Genomic DNA, 19,746 nt, shown 5'->3' with positions numbered 1-19,746 from the left:
CAGCACGGAGACTGACGAGACAGAGAGAGATAGAGAAACAGAGCGCGGGCACCAATGGCGGCAGCTGCCTCGTCAGCCCCTCCACTTCTCGCCTTCTTGCAGCTCCTGCTGCTCCTCGCGGCCTTCTCACCGGCCACAGCCACAGCATCGCGCTCCTCCAACCCCAAAGCGCCGTTCCCGGCCGTCACTCCTCTGCACCTGCAGGCTCTCCGGCAGCAGCGGGCGCGGGCCGGCTCGTCCGCTGCCAAGCACGTCGCCGCCGATGGCGCCAGCGCCAGCGACGGCACGGCAGCGAAGCCGTTCACGGCGCACTACTTCCCGCAGGAGCTGGACCACTTCACCTTCACGCCCAACGCGTCCATGCTCTTCCACCAGAGGTACCTCGTCAACGACACCTTCTGGCGGAGGCCCACCGGCGGCAAAGGCGCCGCCGGGCCGCTGTTCGTGTACACCGGCAACGAGGGCGACATCGAGTGGTTCGCCACCAACACCGGGTTCATGTTCGACATCGCGCCCAAGTTCGGCGCCCTCCTCGTCTTCATCGAGGTACAAAGGATGTTAGGATGCTGATATGATAACACAGTCAAAAGTTCTCATCTGCCGAGACTTATCTTTCGCTGTCAATCAATAACACGATTCTCATACTGACACTCAAACCAACCCTGTCGACGCACGAAACACACCCTTTTCCAGTTTCCTGACGTTAACATTGCCTTGTCAGATACAAGAAACTGGAGAGAAAAAAAGAAACCGTCAGAAAAACATCACACTGATCCAGCATCACGCAAGCACTAGCTATTCAGCTCATCTGAACAGTGCAATTGCCTTTTTATAACGGTTTGAGCAATGGTTGAACTGTAACTAAGCTTGATGATGAAATGTTGCTCTGTGGCCATTGATGATCAGCATCGGTTCTACGGGGAGTCGAAGCCGTTCGGCAACGACTCGTACAATTCTGCCAAGACGCTGGGCTACCTGACGTCAACGCAGGCGCTCGCCGACTTCGCCATCCTCATTAGAAGCCTGAAGCACAACCTCTCCGCCGAGGACGCCCCGGTCGTCGTCTTCGGCGGCTCCTACGGCGGCAGTAAGTCAGCCTAGACCATTCTTGACAGGGTACAGCCAACCATGGAATCCCTTGCAAGGAATGCACATGGTGAACATGTACCTGTCACGTTCCTTGCGACGCGGATCTGGATCTGTCGACTTATCCTCGAAAGATCAGCCATCACTGCTATTATTTTACTTTCTTGCCGGCCGTGTTGTATTGTCCTTTTGTGTGTCCGATTAGGACGTGGTGATGAGCTAATTGAACTCGATCACTTTGTTTATGGGTGTGCTTGACTGATGCCTTTTGTTTGCAGTGTTGGCTTCATGGTTCAGGCTCAAGTACCCCCACGTCGCCATTGGGGCTCTGGCATCCTCGGCGCCAATCCTGCAGTTCGACTACATAACACCGTGGAGCAGCTTCTACGATGCCGTCTCGCAAGACTACAAGGTATACTAATGATTGATAACAGACAGTATTATTATAGTTTGTTAAAAACAGTATTATTATACTCCTTTGGGCAAATAATTACTCTCATCTGAGAATTAAGTTTTGGATTGCTGTGGAAGGATATGTATGATTAGTTTCATGTCTATCTGGGTTCGGTGACGAACTTACAATTGTCTGAGCAGAAACATTTATCGAATATACTATGCACAATGGCCCAGATGAGCAGCGTATATGGCAAACCCAACACCTTTTGACATATGAGTCCACGACAGTACTCTGCTAACCGATGGTGTCGGCTCTGAATCAATAGCACTGATCTCAAGCAAGGACACATCGGCTAGCATGTCTTTCGGTCTTTCCTGCAGGTGCTACAGGACCAATAAAGTTCAGCGTTTCAGTTGGTTAGCTGCACTTGACACCTTACTCCTTGTCCGTCGCCCAGTGCTGATCATGGTCATGCAACTTATTAATTCTGTGATTGAAATGTCACATTGCCAACTGCCAATAATGCTGATATAGATCAGGTCCTCATGAGTCCATGACTGATTGCTTAGTGTTTTATGAGCTCGATTGCGATACTTAACCGCACATCCGAATTATATAACTTCTGAAGTTTACTTGCAATAGGTAGCTGCAATGTATTCACTCTATTTGCTTGGTTTGTCAACCAATTAGCCAGCAGTATTTTCCTCTCACACCAAAACAGCACCAGCCACCAGCCAGCAGTACTTTTTCTCTCGTAACAAATCAGCACCAGTTACCATCCACACCTTTTTCTTTTGGAAACACATGAATGCTTTTCTAAAAACGGAACCTGCCTTCCCTAGCATTCCATGACTAAACAAGGTAAAAAGCAGACCGAATGGCTCTCACGCTGGTGACATCTTTGTCCGGTTATATTGGTGCTTTGTTTGTCCCAAGCTATAAAAGATGCCATTTTTTTACGATGTTGAATGATTGCAGCTTGCAACTAATGTTTGCAGTCTGAGAGTTTGAACTGCTTCAGCGTCATCAAGGCAACTTGGGATGTGCTGGATGAGAGAGGGGCCAATGACAAAGGGCTCCTGGAGCTCAGTAAACTATTCAAAGCCTGCAAGTAAGTTCGTTCTAAGCTCAAACTCGTCTTGATCATGTCAGGGAATGGAAGCAGAATTACTGGTTTCTTGCAAGTAATGATTGAGTAAATGCATGTAACTCCTGAATGTGCTGTGTGGAGTGCAAGTAAATCAAGCATTAGTCAAGCATTTAGGCAAGAAATGAGAGAATGTACAGGCATCTCTTGAGACTCCATGAATTCAAGGGATGGAAAATATACACAGGATAATTTTTTTATTTTTTTTGTAATTTGTAATCGCATCATGCATACATAAAGCAAGCATATGTTTTCTAGTGGCCTAGACCTCGTTGGATAAATAAGACTGGCGGGTGTGTACACAGCTCAACTTGACATAGATGCTCAGCTGATGAGCACAAATGGTGTACCTTCTTTTTAGGCCCTACCAGTATATAGCTTTGTAATGCTACAGCTCAAATTTGTTTCTTTCCTCACTCAATTTTCAGGACTGTGAAGTATTCTTATTCGATCCGAAACTGGCTGTGGACAGCATTCACCTACACTGCCATGGTGGACTATCCAACCCCGGCCAATTTCCTAGAGAATCTACCTGCCTACCCCGTCAAGGAGGTTGTCCATTTTTACCCACATTCTCCAACCAATTCTCCCATTTCAACCAAATTAATCACAGCTGAAAGTGTCTTAGAATTGCCAATCTGAACTGCAAGAACTATTCTTTAGTTCTTCTGAACATGATATTTCAGAACCGTGTGCCAAACTGAACCTTGTATTGACAATAATCCACTTCAGTTCTACTTATCATGTAATTTCTCATGAAAACTTCTGCAGATGTGCAAGATCATCGATGGGTACCCCGCGAACACAGACATTCTGGAAAAGGCATTCGCAGCGGCCAGTTTGTACTACAACTACACAGGAAACCTGACTTGCAATCCGATAGAGGATGAAGACGATCCACATGGCCTTGGTGGCTGGCAATGGCAGGTAAAATCTGAAAGATAATTAGTACCATGTTAGTGAAAAATCTCGGATTGTTGACATACTCCTGTGTAGGCTTGCACCGAGATGATCATGCCAATGACAATCTCCAATGAAAGCATGTTCCCACCATCCAATTTCAGTTATGATGACAGGTCAGATGAATGCCTTCAGAGCTGGGGGGTTCGGCCGAGGCCGCATTGGATCACCACCGAATATGGTGGATATGTAAGTGTTTCTTCACAGTTTCAGTGTGCACATATGAATCCTCAGTGGAAACAATTGCTGGTATATACCAAGTGGCTCATCTGGTTCTGCATTGCACATTTTTTCTGCAGAAAATTGATAAGGTGCTCAAGAGATTTGGGAGCAACATTATTTTCTCCAATGGAATGCGAGATCCATGGAGTCGAGGCGGGTGGGTCTATCTGACATTTTCTTTGCTGTCTGACCATTACTCTGTGATAGTTTGAGTCTTCCATATAACATTGTGTTGCAACCAGGGTGCTCAAGAACATCTCATCCAGCATTATTGCCCTTGTCACAGAGAAAGGTGAGCAAGAAGGTGAAGAAAATAATTGTAAGACTATAGTAGCATTTTTATTCCTATTCACTTATCAGCAATTACTTGTCATGGTGATCAGGGGCTCATCATTTGGACTTAAGATCGGCAACGAAGGGTGATCCTGACTGGGTTATAGAACAAAGGAGACAAGAAGTTGAGATCATACAGGGATGGATAGATCAGTACCATCAGGACATGGCTGAAATATAATACTGACTACAGAGAATGTGCTATTGCAGTTACAGTCAAGGAAAAGAAATATTTGATCCGTGGAAACAATAAAAGAAAAAAAAAGGAAAAAAATCCTTCTTACACAGGATGATCAGCAGAGCAAGTTAAGATAATATAAGGTGAAAGTAAAAAAAAATGTCACTGAGGAACAGAAACTGTTAATCTCAAATGGTCTTACATGAATCATGAATGAATGATGCCTCATAATCAGTTTCTATTTCTAAAGCTACATTATTTCTTCTGCTTGGCTCTGATTCTAATATAACAACGAACACTGGTACTATATTATTGGAGTTAAATACACCAACGGTCCTTGAACTTGTCCCGAGGTGCCACTTAGGTCCACAAAATCGCAAAATCGAAATCTGGCACCCTGAAGTTAGGTCCATACCCCTTGACGTGGCGCCACATGGCACGAATATATGCAAAAAAAGCCCTTGAGTTTTATCATCTTCTATATATATCTACATCCTCCTCGTCTCTTTCACCTCTTTCAATCCGCTGGCTATGCACCATGCACCCACTGCGGCCCCGGCGTCCACATCCGCCCGCCCCAAAGGTCGCCGACACGAACCTCCACTGCGCTCCAGGAATGGGCGGAGGTCGCCGACACACACCTCCACCGCAGCATCGGGCGAGGCAGGCCGGCCCAGGGAATCTATTCATCGCGCGCACGGCTGCGAGCGATCCTGAGGAGGAGGAGAGCACCAATGGCGCCGGAAGAGGAGGAAGAAGAAGCGTCGCCACTGTTCATCTTTCTCGCGGAGACGAGCGCGCCGGTGAGGGGTGCGAGGTGGGGAGAGCGGCCGCCGGCGAGGTCGCCGGCGGCCGGGGTAGTGGAGGGCAGCAGCGGACCTTTAGGGTTTCTGGTTGCCGGGGCTTCCAATGGCCGGCGGCCGTAGAAGAGGGGGCCGGGGGCGGCAGAGGACCGGCGGTGGCGACTTTTCGGCCGGCGGAGGGCGAGGCGGCACGGGACAGTGTCAGTACCGTCTATATGACATGTCAGTGCTAGTGCCAGTGCAGTGTCAGTGCCGTCTATATGATGGCTAACCCCGTCCATCATCGTCACATGAAGCACATCAAGATCGACATCCACTTCATTCATGAGAAGGTGGCCTTAGGCCAAGTTCGAGTCCTTCATGTGCCGTCTGTACAATTGTTCATTAACTTTAGGTCCAGTCTATGCATCTAAGATCCTCCTGTTGCGACTGTGGGCAGGTATTAGACATGTATAGCCTAGCGTGTATAGTTTCCATACATACATGATTGTTTTGCTTGTACTCCAAGCCACATTGGCTATATATATGAGGTCACTCCCCCTCCCTCTATTAGGGTGTGTGGTGTTTACCCTAAACCTCTCTCTCTCTCTACATACGGTGCTTCTGAAACCACAAGATAGACAAGTAAATTTTATTAAGGATTTTTTTTACAAGGAATTAAAAACTGAATGTGTTTTGTTGTCTCATTAATTGTAGAAATATGTGTACGAGTGCCACTGAGGGTTTGTGGTTTTGCTCAACTGCCATCCAAAACTCAATATGTGTATATGCCACTAGAACTGTTGTGTGTGGCACTTTAGTGAGTGTCACACACAGAGGTTCCACGAAAATTGCCACACACAAGTTCCGAAGACATAACACAAATATTGAATTTGAGACAGCAATTTAGCAGTAACATGTTTGATCTGAACATATTGAAAAAAAATATAGTGGATAGAACTCAAATGTAGCAGTATAGCATAAGAGTAGAAACAGAACATGCAGATGACTTGCAATGTTTCCTCTATCGAGGCCGTCCACATTCATCACTTCTAGTATCTTCTTTGGAACAGCCTCTACATTTACAGCAATAGAAGATTAATTTGTTGATATAAATACATTTACAGAATAATTAATCTTCATGTTGATAGAAGAGCTATGAAAAGTGAGCACTTACTGTCCATGCCGATTTCATTGATTAAAAACTTTTCATGTAGATAGTCGGACCACTGGATCCTTTGCTTCTTCTGGGTCGATATGTCATCATTGTCATCTTCAGCACCATCTTCATCCTTTTTTCTTCTTCTTTGAATGCTTCTTGGCTTGGTTGGCAAATCCTTCTCAGCGTTCTTGTCATACCCATATTGTAACTTCTGACCAGCATCATCATTGCCACCACTAATTTTGTTCCTTGGATTAGTCAAATTCTTCCTCGCCACATGCAAGATTCATCTGGCGCTCATTCCTGTAGGGCGATAGACAGGGCCTGAGAGCCCTGTAGCAAAAATGGCCTCTCATGCCATATTTCAATATAATGTTTTGGCGATTGATGACACACACAACACTTGGACTAATGTGATTGTTAAGATGACTATTCTCAGGCTTTTAGGTTCAAGTGATGACAAAGAGAAGAGAGGCGTAGCAAGGCCCAAAGGGCCGCCCCTACGCGGGTCTCAGGGCAGCGCCCTGAAAGCTCTTCGGTCCAAGGGACAAGGATTGAGGCATTTTGCTATCATCGGTTAAACCGACGTAGGGCAAAATGAACTCACCGGTGCAATCACAGAGAAGGTCTGCGGGCTAGGGTTTTACACCAGATGAACCGACGCTACGAAAGTTATATACGTCGGTGCATTGGCAGATGAAGACCGAGGAAAATACCTACACCGGTTGAACCGACGATGCATCGGTCAATTGCATCGGTTCAGTTGTCCAGAGAGGTGGTTTTTGGAGAAACGTGAAGAAGTTACACTCACCGGTTAAACCGACGCTAATATTACATACACCGGTTGATTACATCGGTTAAACCGGCGATACACCGGTTGATTGCTAACGGCTAGTTTTTCAAATAGCAGTTTACATACACCGGTTGAACCGATGATGGCTTTTGGGGTACGTCGGATTAACCGGCGTTACGCAGTTTTCTGGCAGCTTTTCTCCAACGGCTATATTTGCTTATGCTGCCTATATATACCCCCAAGGCCGGGTCATTTGAGAGTGCTAGAGTTCAAGGAAGTATACAAGAGCTAAAGATCATCTCCAACCACCATAGAGCTTCATTGTACATCATATAGGCTTAAGCACACTTGTTAGAGTGCTTAGTGCTTGATTAGGGATTAGTTCTTGCGAGAGCTCCCTTGAGAGAAGTCTTGCTGCGGCAAGCAAACACTTGTACTCGTCGTGTGACCCTCCTACTTGGTGTGGAGAGGCAACGACACTTTGTGCGGGGAAGGAGACCCCTCTTGGTGAGAAGCTCCGATAGTGAAGATGGTGCCGTGGTGACGCTTCGAGATAGACAGTGGCGGTGACCTCGTCTTGGTGACTTGGTGGCACTTAGCCTTTGCTTGCCGGGTGCCTTGGTGGCCAACGCAAGACGGTGATCAAGCGAAGAGACTCGGCATCACACTTGTTCGTGTTGGACAAGTGGCCGTGGACGTAGGGAGGGACTTTGGTGTCCTAACCGAACCACGTTAAATCGTGTGTCTTGGTGTCTTCACGGGAGTTTGCATATCCTCTCTCTTACCGCTTTACTTACCGCATTACGTTTCCGCATTTACTCTTTCTTGCTTACCTTTACTTTCCTAGTTAGTTTGATTAGGATTGGCTATAGGTTGCAAGTCTTTTGGGGTAAGTAGAGGGTAGCATAGATAAACTTTAGTCATAACTAGCATGTGTAGGACGTGTTAGGTTTATCTTATGCAATTAAATTGAGCCCTAGGTTAAAAAGCGATTAGCGACCCTATTCACCCCCTCCCCCTCTAAGGTCGGACACCCCGGTGATCCTTACAAGCCCCGAATACCTTCCCTGTGCAGTTTAAAGGCTATAACTCATGCTACAGGATCCAATATCGGGAGTTCCCGGTCCCGTTGGAATAGGGGCACAGAATACTACCCTGTAGGAATAAAAACTCATATAGAGTACCCTGACATATTTTTTTGAAAATATAATAGTCCTTACCGCATTAAAATGGGCACCTACGTTCTCATCGATTTATTATGAGCAGGTGGCTCTGTTGCACCCGCCCAACCGACTAGGCTCCGATGAAACTGATGAATTTTTGACCAAACATGTTCCACATGCCTAGAAGGACCAATTAGGAAAGATTCATCTGGCGCTCATCCCTGTAGGGCGATAGACAGGGCCTGAGAGCCCCGAATACCTTCCCCGTGCAGTTTAAAGGCTATAACTCATGCTACAGGATCCAAAATCGGGAGTTCTCAGTCCCGTTGGAATAGGGGCACAGAATATTACCCTGTAGGAATGAAAACTGATATAGAGTACCCTGACATATTTCTTTAAAAATATAATAGTCCTTACCACATTGAAATGGGCACCTACGTTCTCATTGATTTATTATGAGCAGGTGGCTCTGTTGCACCCGCCCAACTGAATAGCCTCCGATGAAACTTAGGAATTTTTACCCAAACATGTTCCACATATCTAGAAGGATCATATAGGAAAGATTCATCTAGCGCTCATCCCTGTAGGGCGATAGACAGGGCCTGAGAGCCCCGAATACCTTCCCCGTGCAGTTTAAAGGCTATAACTCATGCTACAGGATCCAAAATCGGGAGTTCTCAGTCCCGTTGGAATTGGGGACCAGAATACTACCCTGTGGGAATGAAAACTCATATAGAGTACCTTGACATATTTTTTTTGAAAATATAATAGTCCTTACCACATTGAATTGGGCACCTACGTTCTCATCGATTTATTATGAGCAGGTGGCTCTATTGCACCCGCCAAACCGACTAGCCTCCGATGAAATTAAGGAATTTTTTCCCAAACATGTTCCACATGTCTAGAAGGACCATATAGGAAAGATTCATCTGGCACTCATCCCTGTAGGGCGATAGACAGGGCCTGAGAGCCCCGAATACCTTCCCCGTGCAGTTTAAAGGCTATAACTCATGCTACATGATCCAAAATCGGGAGTTCTTGGTCCCGTTGGAATAGGGGCACAGAATACTACCCTGTACGAATGAAAACTCATATAGAGTACCCTAACATATTTTTTTGAAAATATAATAGTCCTTACCACATTGAAATGGGCACCTACGTTCTCACCGGTTTATTATGAGCAGGTGGCTCTGTTGCACCCGCCCAACCGACTAGCCTCCGATGAAACTGAGGAATTTTTGCTCAAACATGTTCCACATGTCTAGAAGGACCATATAGGAAAGATTCATCTGGAGCTCATCCCTATAGGGCGATAGACAGGGCCTGAGAGCCCCGAATACCTTCCCCGTGCAGTTTAAAGGCTAACCATATATTCTTAAGCAGTTTGATGTGCAATGGCTTCACCAAATAGGCACATGCTCCATGCTTTACCCCCTTCATCATAATCTCTGCACTGTTAGCGGACAATAGTGCATGACATAAGATCATAAGGTCAGTTATGAAATGCACAAGTCACTGAGCTCGATATATTGGGCATCAAATAATCAAGTGGCCTTCATGTTCATGTGACACATTCCCCTTTGGTTATTCTTTAATTAGCTTCTTTTGAAAAAATGTATCACACACACACACACACACACACACACACACACAACAAAATGTTAAGTATCAATCATGGCCATTTTGTGTTTCAAATCATTTATTGAGAGAAACTTTACAAAACTATTTTATCCTAATAGTTGTGCCCTCACATCCTTATATTGACACTAGTTATTACAAACCACATCAATGAACGGAACTACAACACTATACATGACCAAGAAAATACATCATAGTTGGGTTATGAACAAATTTTAATATAAGAAATTGAAAATGACAAATTAAGTTGGCAACTCAGCACTGAATAATTAGGTGACATATCTCTAGGTGAGGAACTCGAGATGAAAAGCAATGTGGCAGTGGGGAGGGGATTAACAGGAGGGGAGTTGGGGGAAGGGTGGATCGAATCCAAACCATGCCATGGGGCTGCAAAGATGTAATAAGGTGTTCATCCTGGAATGGGATTTGCCAGTCATTAATTCCTGCCTTCAGTTATGCTATGCTTCTATCACCAGTGTGCTAGACTTGCTCGTCTCTTCTAAGCTTGTGGCTATAGTTCAGTTACTACTAGATGAAAACCAGAAAATAATTGCCCATGGATTTCACTGGTTTAAACCAAAAGTCAAAGGGGCTATTTCATAAAAAGACAAAGGGTAAAAAATACCTATTAGGAAATGTATAGCCTGATTATGACCTTCCTTGTACACACTTACCATATATACACTTTCCTCGTACACACTTACCATGTATACACGTTCCTCGTGCACAGTGCACACTTACCACGTATACACTTTCCTCGTCCACACTTACCATATATAGTCATGGGCTATATATCAATACAATCCCCAGTCCCCCGCCACCGCCCTGACAATTAGTGTCTGTGGTCTTCCTGTTCTACCTCTCTAATTGTATCAAGAATGGGATCAACAGGATCCTCAACTTCCTTTTTCGCTGCCCTCTTCGCCTCTGAATTGTGTTGTAAGCCTCATCATGTCGTGTCCACACCAGCTGTGCGGCGACTCGCTCGTAGTGCGCCACCCCTCAGGTCACGCCGTGGCACCATCTCCGCCGCCCCGTCACCATGTCCAGCACTGTTCCTGCCGTTGGCGCTGGCACTCTGTTCGCCAATTCCAGCAACGCCATGGCCAACAACGGAACCAACTACAACTCCACCTCGCCAAATGCTTCTCCCTCATCATCGTTCATCCATATGAGACGGTGTTTGTCAAGGTTCATGTTCCGGTGACATTGGGGATGCAAAACTCCAATTACACCAAATGGGACTCCTTCAAGTGAATGTGCAGTAAGTTTAGCATAAAATCGCACACTGATGGCTCTGTTCCTCCATGCCCCTATGATCCGCAATGGAATCAAGTGGATTGCTGCGTCCGGATGTGGATCTTCGATTCCATCGCCGACTCGGCGCTCGACCTCACCATGGTGGGGGACGCCCAAACTGCTTGCGCCCTGGACGGCCATCGAGCGCCTCTTCCACGCCAACAAGGAACCGCGGCCAATCTTCCTAGCCCACGAGTTCCACACCATCAAGCAGGACGATTCTTCGATTGTGTAGTATTGCCAACAGATGAAATCAGTTGCCGACGCCCTCTGTGATATCGGCCATGGTGTCTCGGAGTCCCAACTCATCCTCAACCTCCTCAGTGGCGTCAATCCGCGCTTCACCAACACCGCCAACGACATCGCCAACTTTATAGTCCTCCTGACTTCGAGCGCGCCCATGACATGCTCGTCTTCAAGGAACTCTGGCTCACCAATGAAGACCAGGTCGCCGCCGGAACTACTTTCGTAGCCACCTCTGTCGCGTCAGGTTGCACAAGCCTAGGCAGTGCCGCTTAGGCTCTCTTGGCTCCTCCCAAGGAGGATCTACGTCGCGCCAATTTGAGCCTAAGAAGCAGGGCTTGTGCTAGATGATTTTACCCAATTTTATTGGATGTTTCCTCTAGCTCATAAGTTCGATGTCCGTACACACATAACTCATTTCTGTAACTACGTCCAAACCCAGTTCGGCCTTCTCGTCAAAAATATTTAGGCAGATAACGGCATAGAGTGTGTCAATTGAACCCTCACAGCCTTCTTAACACGAGGGATTCACTTGCGTCTCTCCTACCCAACACTTCCCCTAAGAATGGCAAGGCCGAATTCACCCCCTGCACCCTCAACAACATAAGTCGTACTCTTCTAATCCATCGCATGCAACCTCCCTATTGGGTCGAAGCCTTAGCCACAGCCACCTATCTCCTCAATAAGCGTCCATGCTCGACTGTTCACAATAATGTTCCCTTCACCCTCCTCCACCTCAGCGACCCTGGCTACGCTCATATTCGCGCTTTTGGTTGCCTGTGCTATCTGAACATGTCCTCCACAACACCCCACAAGCTCGCACCACGCACCACTACTTGTGTGTTCTTGGGTTATCCATCTTCACACAAGGGTTATCGCTACCTCGACCTTACCACTTGGTGAATCATCATATCTCATCATGTGGTCTTCGATGAGTCTTGTTTTCCCTTCGAATCGATCTCTTCCGGTCCAGCCTCTAGGCTGAATGAATTTCTAATCTCTGAATAGGCACGCTTGGTGACACCGCTGGCCTCTACGGCGCCACCCGTGAGCGCTCTGTACGTTCCTGATGTCGAGCAACCAGGCCTCTAGGAAGACCCTAACGATCCTGCCATTCTACTATGGGGGCACGTTCTGTTCATACCAACCCCCTCGCCTGGACGCGCCAACACGCTTTATATAGGAACGGCACCTACGCCCTAGGCTGTTGCACCCGTGCAGCCTAGACCACCTGCTGCTATAGCAGGGCCAGCGCAAGCTCCACTGCCTGCACTGCCAGCGTCTACCTAGCCTCTAGCGCAACCTCCACCAGCACCTCTGCCGCCGGCAGCACTTCAGCCACCGTCGCCACATCGACGCCCTGTGGCGTGGTACCAGACTAGTACGCTATTACAGGTTCATTCAATGAACCACTTTGCAGCACACTCGACCGCTTCACTGATCCCATCGAACTACCGAAGCGCGTTGGCGGACTCCAACTAGCGTGCCGCGATGGACGATGAGTTTCACGCCCTTGTTGCCAACAACACCAAGCATCTTGTTCCTCATCCCCTAGCGCCAACATTGTGATGGGAAAGTGGATCCTTTAACACAAGTTCCACTTCGACGGCTCCCTCGCACGACACAAATCACGCTAGGTGGTTCACGACTTTTTCCAATGCCACAACATCTACTACGACGAGACCTTCTGCCCGATTGTCAAAACAACGACAATCCAGGTCGTCCTCAGCATTGCCGCCTCCCGAGCCTAGCTGATTACTAGCTAGACGCGAAGAACGCCTTTCTTCATGGTCAATTGTCATACATTGTCTACTGCCAGCAACCATCGGGTTTCGTCGACACCGCCGCACCTGATCATGTTTGCTTTTGCAAAACTCGCTCTACGGTCTCAAGCAGGTCCCCCGCGCATGGTACTAGCGATTTGCTATGTACATCTGCCTCCTCGGCATCGTCCCTTCGATGTCCGACACCAAGCGAGACAGTGTCGCCTACCTCCTCCTCTACGTCGACGACATCGTCCTCACTACATCATCGCCGGCTCTTCTCCAGTGCATCGCCGAGCACCTACACTCGCAGTTCGCTGTGAAGGACCTTGGCGATCTACACCACTTCCTCGGCATCTCCGTCACTCGCTCTGGACGGCCTCTTCTTGTCTCAGCGACAGTGCGCCATCGAGCTCCACTAGAGCGCAGGCATGGATGAGTGTCACTACACCACGATCCTATTGACACTTGAGCCAAGCTCTCCACATCAGATAGAGCTCCAATCGAGGACCACTCTGAGTACAGGAGCATCAACAACGCTCTCCAGTACCCCACCCTAACTTGACCGGATCTGGCCTATGCCATTCAACAGGTCTGCATCTTCATGCATGATCCGCGAGAGCCTCATCTAACGCTGGTCAAGAGAATCTTGCACTACGTGAAAGGCACCCTATCAAACAAGACTCATGTCGGCTCAGGCACCATCGAGTCCTTGACCGCATACTTCAATGCGGACTGGGCTGGCTGCCTCGACTCTAGACGATCCACATCTGGCTTCTGCATCTTTCTCGGCGACACTTGGTGTCTTGGTCATCCAAATGCCAAACTACGGTCTCCCGCTCCAGCTCCAAAGCGGAGTATCACGCTGTCACGCACATTGTCGCCGAATGCTGCTGGTTACGCCAGCTTCTTTTGGAGCTTCACATCCTAATTGCTATTGTGACAGTTGTCTATTGCGACAACGTCAGCATGATCTACATGACCGCCAACCCCGCCCATTATTGTCGCACCAAGCACATCGAGATTGACACCACTTCATCCGCGAGAAGGTCGCCCTGGGCCAAGTTCGTGTACTCCACATCTCGTCCCCTCACTAGTTCACAGATATCACGACGACAGGACTACTTGTACAGTTGCTCACTGACTTTAGGTCCAGTCTTTGCATCTGGGAACCTCTCGCTACAACTACGGGTGTGTATTAGGAAATTTATAACATGATTATTACTTAACTTGTACAAACTTACCATCTATACACTTACCTTGTATACTAGGCGTGGGTTATATATCAATACAATCAACCTCCCCCTCAATTAGGGTGTGTGGTGTTCCTATTTTACCTCTCTACAATGCCTATAGAGGCTCTTCATGTTGTTTGGTTGATCTCTTATAAACTATATATGTCCTTGATGTATTGCACGTGAAAATCTGAATGAAAGCTATGGATTTATTCATCACCCCCAATTCATCTTTGCTGTCTAATGTGTTTGACCTCCTATGGTGGAATGAGATAGTCACCTTTCAGCAAAAAGCGGTTATCGCAAGAGCTGGGTGTGGAGGATACAAACATAATGATTGCTATATCAGTTTGTTAGCGTGTAGCATACTCATATTGGCAACGGTAGGAATATGCATGATGTCATCTATATCAACGTATAAATTAATGTTGTTTCCAAAACATTGGGGATATTTGAATTAGTAGTGACAAGTCAACTCAAGTTGAGATTGAATGTTCTCAAGATGGATAAGGATTGAGATAGTCCAACCCTATTTCAAATCACAGCTAGCATTATACATCCTTATCTGTTATCAGCTCCTACATTATACATCCTTATATACTGTTTCCAATATCATAGCATATTTATGGTACAGAAAAAGAAAAACGATTCCCTGTTCGAATGTCCCATGTATGAATAAGCAAAGAATTGTCCAGTTTTGCTAGATTGTTAAATGTGCCAAATAAAATAATTTATCACATCCAAGTTTTCACCACAGTATATCATGTCTAAGCACTCCTGCATTTGGCTATCCTTCTATGCTCTATTGTCACTACCTGGCAAGCAACAAGATCATGAACACATAATACAAAGATCAATGAGCACCCCAAGAGCAAAAATCAGCTGCACAATAAAATATTGGGTTCTTGCCCTCTTGGCTCCTCTACTGGTAAGTTTATTGAAAACACTTAATGTCACAAAATCTAAGCTAAAAGTAATCACACATTATTTAATTGGACAATTCCTAATTTCTGTAATTATAGATTCTATAACATTTAAATGATCTATACTTGTAAATTGCATGCAAGACATACTTCATGCTGTTCCTTCCACATTTGATGCATTATTACAAGTTGTACGAGCATGATACCACTCTTTTTTCTTTTCCATTTTGCCTATAGAGTGATTGATTCTTTGCTTTCACTTAATCATATTTCTATAGCAACATACTAATTAATCACATTTCTATGGCAACATACTAATTAATCACATTTCTATGGCAACATACTAACAAAAATTTCTCACACATTACTTTTCTAATTGTGTACAGAGGAAACCCATTGAGTTATCACTAATGGAGCACAAGAGCTCTTGAATTTGATGGAGAATCAGTTTTACCATCATATAAAGAACATATAGCCATATTAGCAACAGTTAAATCATAAGTCCCTGCACTGCCAGCAATGTTGGCATGGCAATACTGCGCCCCAGGTTTTCTAGTATACCTCTATACATTGGCAGTAGTTGTGAGTGTTACTTTACCTGTCTTACATCGGGCATGAGATGCAAGTCTACCCTGTAGTCAATCATGTTGAGCTACTTTGTCCCTAACGTTATGCGCATTATTAGTTAAGACTTTAGAGGAAACTGAGCACGTATGCTACCAATTAATTCTAGATAGATGCAATTTAGGTGGTATGCGTTGGTCTCGATGTTTGTTCGATTGGATATTCAGTCCACTAAAATCTCTAGTATAGGCATTGATACAATGCAGATCCTACTTTGCCCCTTATGCAGCAGCCACTGAAAATTTTCATGATTTTGCAAATCAATCAGACACATTAATTAATTTCTACTCAGTAGCAAAGAGAAGCAGGAGAGTAAGTACCCCTTTCGTTCCTATTGGCAATCAGCTCGCTGCTTCCCCTCTGATACTTGACAGCATTCCCGTTGCAGATCGTTGAAGGGCTGGCAAGAAAGATCCACGCCTGTCCAACAGCCTGAAAGCTCGATCATGCTCTCATCGTCGCAGACCGACAGGCACCCCACCCGGTGCCGCGCACCTGTGCCACCACCCTCGGCCGGCGGCGCGCTGCTCCGGAGGTGCAGCGCCGAGCGGCACAGCGCGTGACGGAGGCGGAAGGGTGTGCGGTGCGCGCGCCGGCGACGCGACGCGGCCCGGCCCGGCCCGGCCCGGCCTCAACCTTGAGAGACGACAGCCATCGCCATCTGCGTGCGGCAGGACCAGGCCCTGTGAAAGTGCAGCGGCGCTAGCACGCCAAAGAAGGGTAGCCTTCCGGGCGGCGAGACGGCCGCACATTCTTAGCCAACTCCCTCGCGTACCGCCCGCCGGAGGGAGAAAGCGCGGCGGCCGTGGCGCCGGGGCTTCGCTCCTCGGCCAGGGGGCATCGGAGGACGGTACTCGGATTACCGGGGTCGAGACCATCCTGGCGTTGAATCTAAAACGGACGACTGTTAGACGAGTGCAAACAGGTGGGCCGAGAGGCGGCCCAATTATCTCAGCCCACCTGTAACCGAGGCATCGCCGGCGGCGACTGGCGACGACGGAAGGGATGGTCCTCCGTTCGAGGAGGCGGCCTTTCAAGTTCCGACCTCTCCTCCACCACCGGCTGCGGCCGCTGGTCTCCGATGACACCGTATGGATTCGGCTTCATCGTCGGCGCCATGACCTCGCCATCCACGCTCCGGGTCGCAGTCCTGCAGGCGGCGAGGTTTCCCGGCGCACGGACGACGTGCTGCGCCTGCGCCACCGGCTTGCAAGGAGGAGGGCGGAACAGCACGGGGCACGCGAAGGTGTCGACCAGGACAAGGACGCACGCACCGCCGCGGGCGATCCGCGGGTCGCCGGCGGATATCTCCTTCTGGGCCCTGACCACGGCGCCGCGGTCGAACGGGCGCGCCACCTGCGGGAGCACCTCGTCCGCCAGTGGGCGCTCCACGCTCAGGGTTCACATTACCGCTACAGTGATTCCGGGATTCGTTTTTGACCAAAAAATTTGACTTTTAGATTTTTGAATTTGGAATCCGGGAAGCCAAAAACCCGGACCGGGAAATGCGTCCCGGACAGTTCCGGGAACGGGAAATTTTCCCGGAAACCGGACTTCCCGTCCGGGATTGTGAACCCTGTCCACGCTCCCGGCCCCGCGCAGCGTGCGCGACGGGCGCCTCCGGAGGGCGATGTCCTCGGCGACCTTCCCGGCGACCCGCGCCGGGGCCGACGACCGGGAAGTGCCTGCGGATGACGACTCTCGCGTCCGCTGTCAGCGCCGGGGCGGTCCTCGAGCGCTGCGGCCCGACAACGACGCCGGCTCCGCGCCGTAGGTGGTCGCCAGCTGCAAGCGGCTGGAGAGACGAACCGCCGGAACGCCACCGGGAAGACGGTGATCCGTCATGCCTTGCGAGCTCTCTTGCTGATACTTTGCTTGAATAGTTGAATGGATCGAGTCGGTGGATGATCAACAGGGGGAGCGGCGGATCGAGTCGGTGGATGATCAACTGGGGGAGTGGAGGAGATGGATGAGGGAACCGGTGGGTGGTGGCCATTCAGGTTTATAGGTGTGGCGGGAAAATCCTTGTTCGACTTGGAAACGAAGTCGTGGCACGAGTGCACCATTGGCGATTCGGAGTCCATTCTGTTTGCCAAAAGCCTAAAACTGAAACTACTCATATGTAGGATTGCACAGAGATACCATGTTATAAGGAAAATAGCCCTATTAATCCATTGTTTTGTGATTTTAGTTATTGAGTAACAACACAATCAATGGGACTAATGAGTTTATCAAGTAAACAATTATAGATCCCAGAGATGAAGAAAAAAGACCAAGCAAAGCAAAACACGATGAAAGAACTCGAAGAAACGCTGAATTGGACGAGTTCTGCAGAAATAGTGGCACCGGATGCACCGGTGACACTGCACCGGTCTAACCAGTTGGCATCGGATACACCGGTGCTATGTCACCGGTGCAATGGGCCGAGCAATGCCCAGGCCACGGGGAGAAACTCAAGTGTCACCGGATGCACCGGTGGTGTCAAGATTGAAGCATCGGTGCAAACACCATGCTTTTACTAAGAGAGCATGTCAAGCAGCTGAGGAGAAGTTCTTCAGCACCGGTTACACCGGTGGTCACCTGAGCAAGGCACCGGTGCAATTCTGCGACAGTTGCAAGGAAGAGAAGCTGCACCGGATGAACCGGTGACCAAACACCGGTCTAACCGGTGACATACACATCAGCTGTCAGAAGGCCCAACGGATAGTGCAAAGTCAGGAGTGGCCGGATACACCGGTACCCTACCACCGGTCTATCCGGTGCTTTACGCAGGAAAGCCCCAACGGCTCCCAACAGCTCTATCCACTTGGTGCCCTATATATATGCCAACCCCTAGTCATTTGAAGTTTGTTGGAGTTCAAGGACATCACACACACACCCAAAAATATCTCCAAGCCATCCAAGAGCTTAGTGTTCATATCTTTAGTCCTTAGCACACTTTGATAGTGTTGTGTAAATATTAGCTCTTAGTGAGTGAGAAAGCAAGGCCTTGAGCCTTTGTGTTGTGGTTCTTTTGTGAAACAAAAGAAGATTCGGTGCACTGGCCCTTTGGAGCATTGAAGCTCACCGGCACGTCATCGACCCTCCAACTTGGTGTGGAGCGGCGACGACAACCTTGTGCGGGGGACGTGGAGACCCCATCCTTTGTGGAGAAGCTCCTTAGTGGAACCCGGGATCAAGGTGACCGTGGTTGAGTCCGCGGAAGAGACTTGATTTCCGAGAAGCGATACTCTTAGTGAGTGCTTCAACAATGTGGATGTATATGTGCCTTTGTGGCTAACCGAACCACGGGATAAACACCCGTGTCGAGAGTTTGCTTCTCCTATCCCACTCTTTAAGCTTCCGCATTTCATACTAGCTACTTGTGTGCCTTTACTTTCATAGAATAGTTTCTTGATAGTAAAGACTATATGTTGCTAAATTTTTTTGGAATAGGGGTTTAACACTAGAACAACCTTAGTTGCATATATAGATAGCATGTTTTAGTTTAATTTTGTGAAACTAGTTGGAGCTATAGGTCTAAGTTTTTAAGTTGCCTAATTCACCCCTCCCCTCTTATGCTAGAGCGCGGTCCAATCCGGTCTTTCACATGTCAGTGTCAATCTTCAACACGAGCATGTTCCTGCCATACACATTTAGTTATGATATGGCAGGGCTGAGGACTACTCTGTAACCTGGAGGGCTCGGCCCATACCGCATCGGTTCACCACTGAATTCTGTGGATATGTAAGCATAGTTTCAAGATTTTCAGTTTGCAGGCATGAACCCTCAGTGGAAACACAAGCTGGCATTTTTCAG

The 19,746-nt window shown here is 47.9% G+C and overlaps 1 protein-coding gene across 1 annotated transcript; it reads left to right on the top strand.

The window, feature by feature from the left end:
• On the top strand, nt 1-4,576 carry LOC120671349 (lysosomal Pro-X carboxypeptidase-like). The gene is made up of 10 exons (XM_039951646.1): nt 1-546; nt 907-1,087; nt 1,365-1,498; nt 2,482-2,594; nt 3,059-3,182; nt 3,402-3,557; nt 3,627-3,779; nt 3,890-3,969; nt 4,055-4,104; nt 4,196-4,576. The coding sequence occupies exons 1-10, from the start codon at nt 55-57 to the stop codon at nt 4,324-4,326; spliced, it is 1,614 nt and encodes a 537-aa protein (XP_039807580.1). The 5' UTR covers nt 1-54; the 3' UTR covers nt 4,327-4,576.
• Nucleotides 4,577-19,746: the final 15,170 nt, after the last annotated feature.

This window comes from Panicum virgatum, chromosome 4N, assembly GCF_016808335.1.
Source record: "Panicum virgatum strain AP13 chromosome 4N, P.virgatum_v5, whole genome shotgun sequence".
Taxonomy (NCBI): domain Eukaryota; kingdom Viridiplantae; phylum Streptophyta; class Magnoliopsida; order Poales; family Poaceae; genus Panicum; species Panicum virgatum.
Note: the sequence above shows the minus strand (reverse complement) of the source record. Positions and strands in the feature narration are given on the sequence as shown.

Bases quoted from the DNA above. Each gene is read 5' to 3' on its own strand.
- LOC120671349 (XM_039951646.1), top strand. From the start codon at position 55: ATGGCGGCAGCTGCCTCGTCAGCCCCTCCACTTCTCGCCTTCTTGCAG. The intron at 1,088-1,364 runs GTAAGTCAGCCT...TTTTGTTTGCAG, and splicing joins CGGCGGCTCCTACGGCGGCA to TGTTGGCTTCATGGTTCAGG. The intron at 1,499-2,481 runs GTATACTAATGA...TAATGTTTGCAG, and splicing joins CCGTCTCGCAAGACTACAAG to TCTGAGAGTTTGAACTGCTT.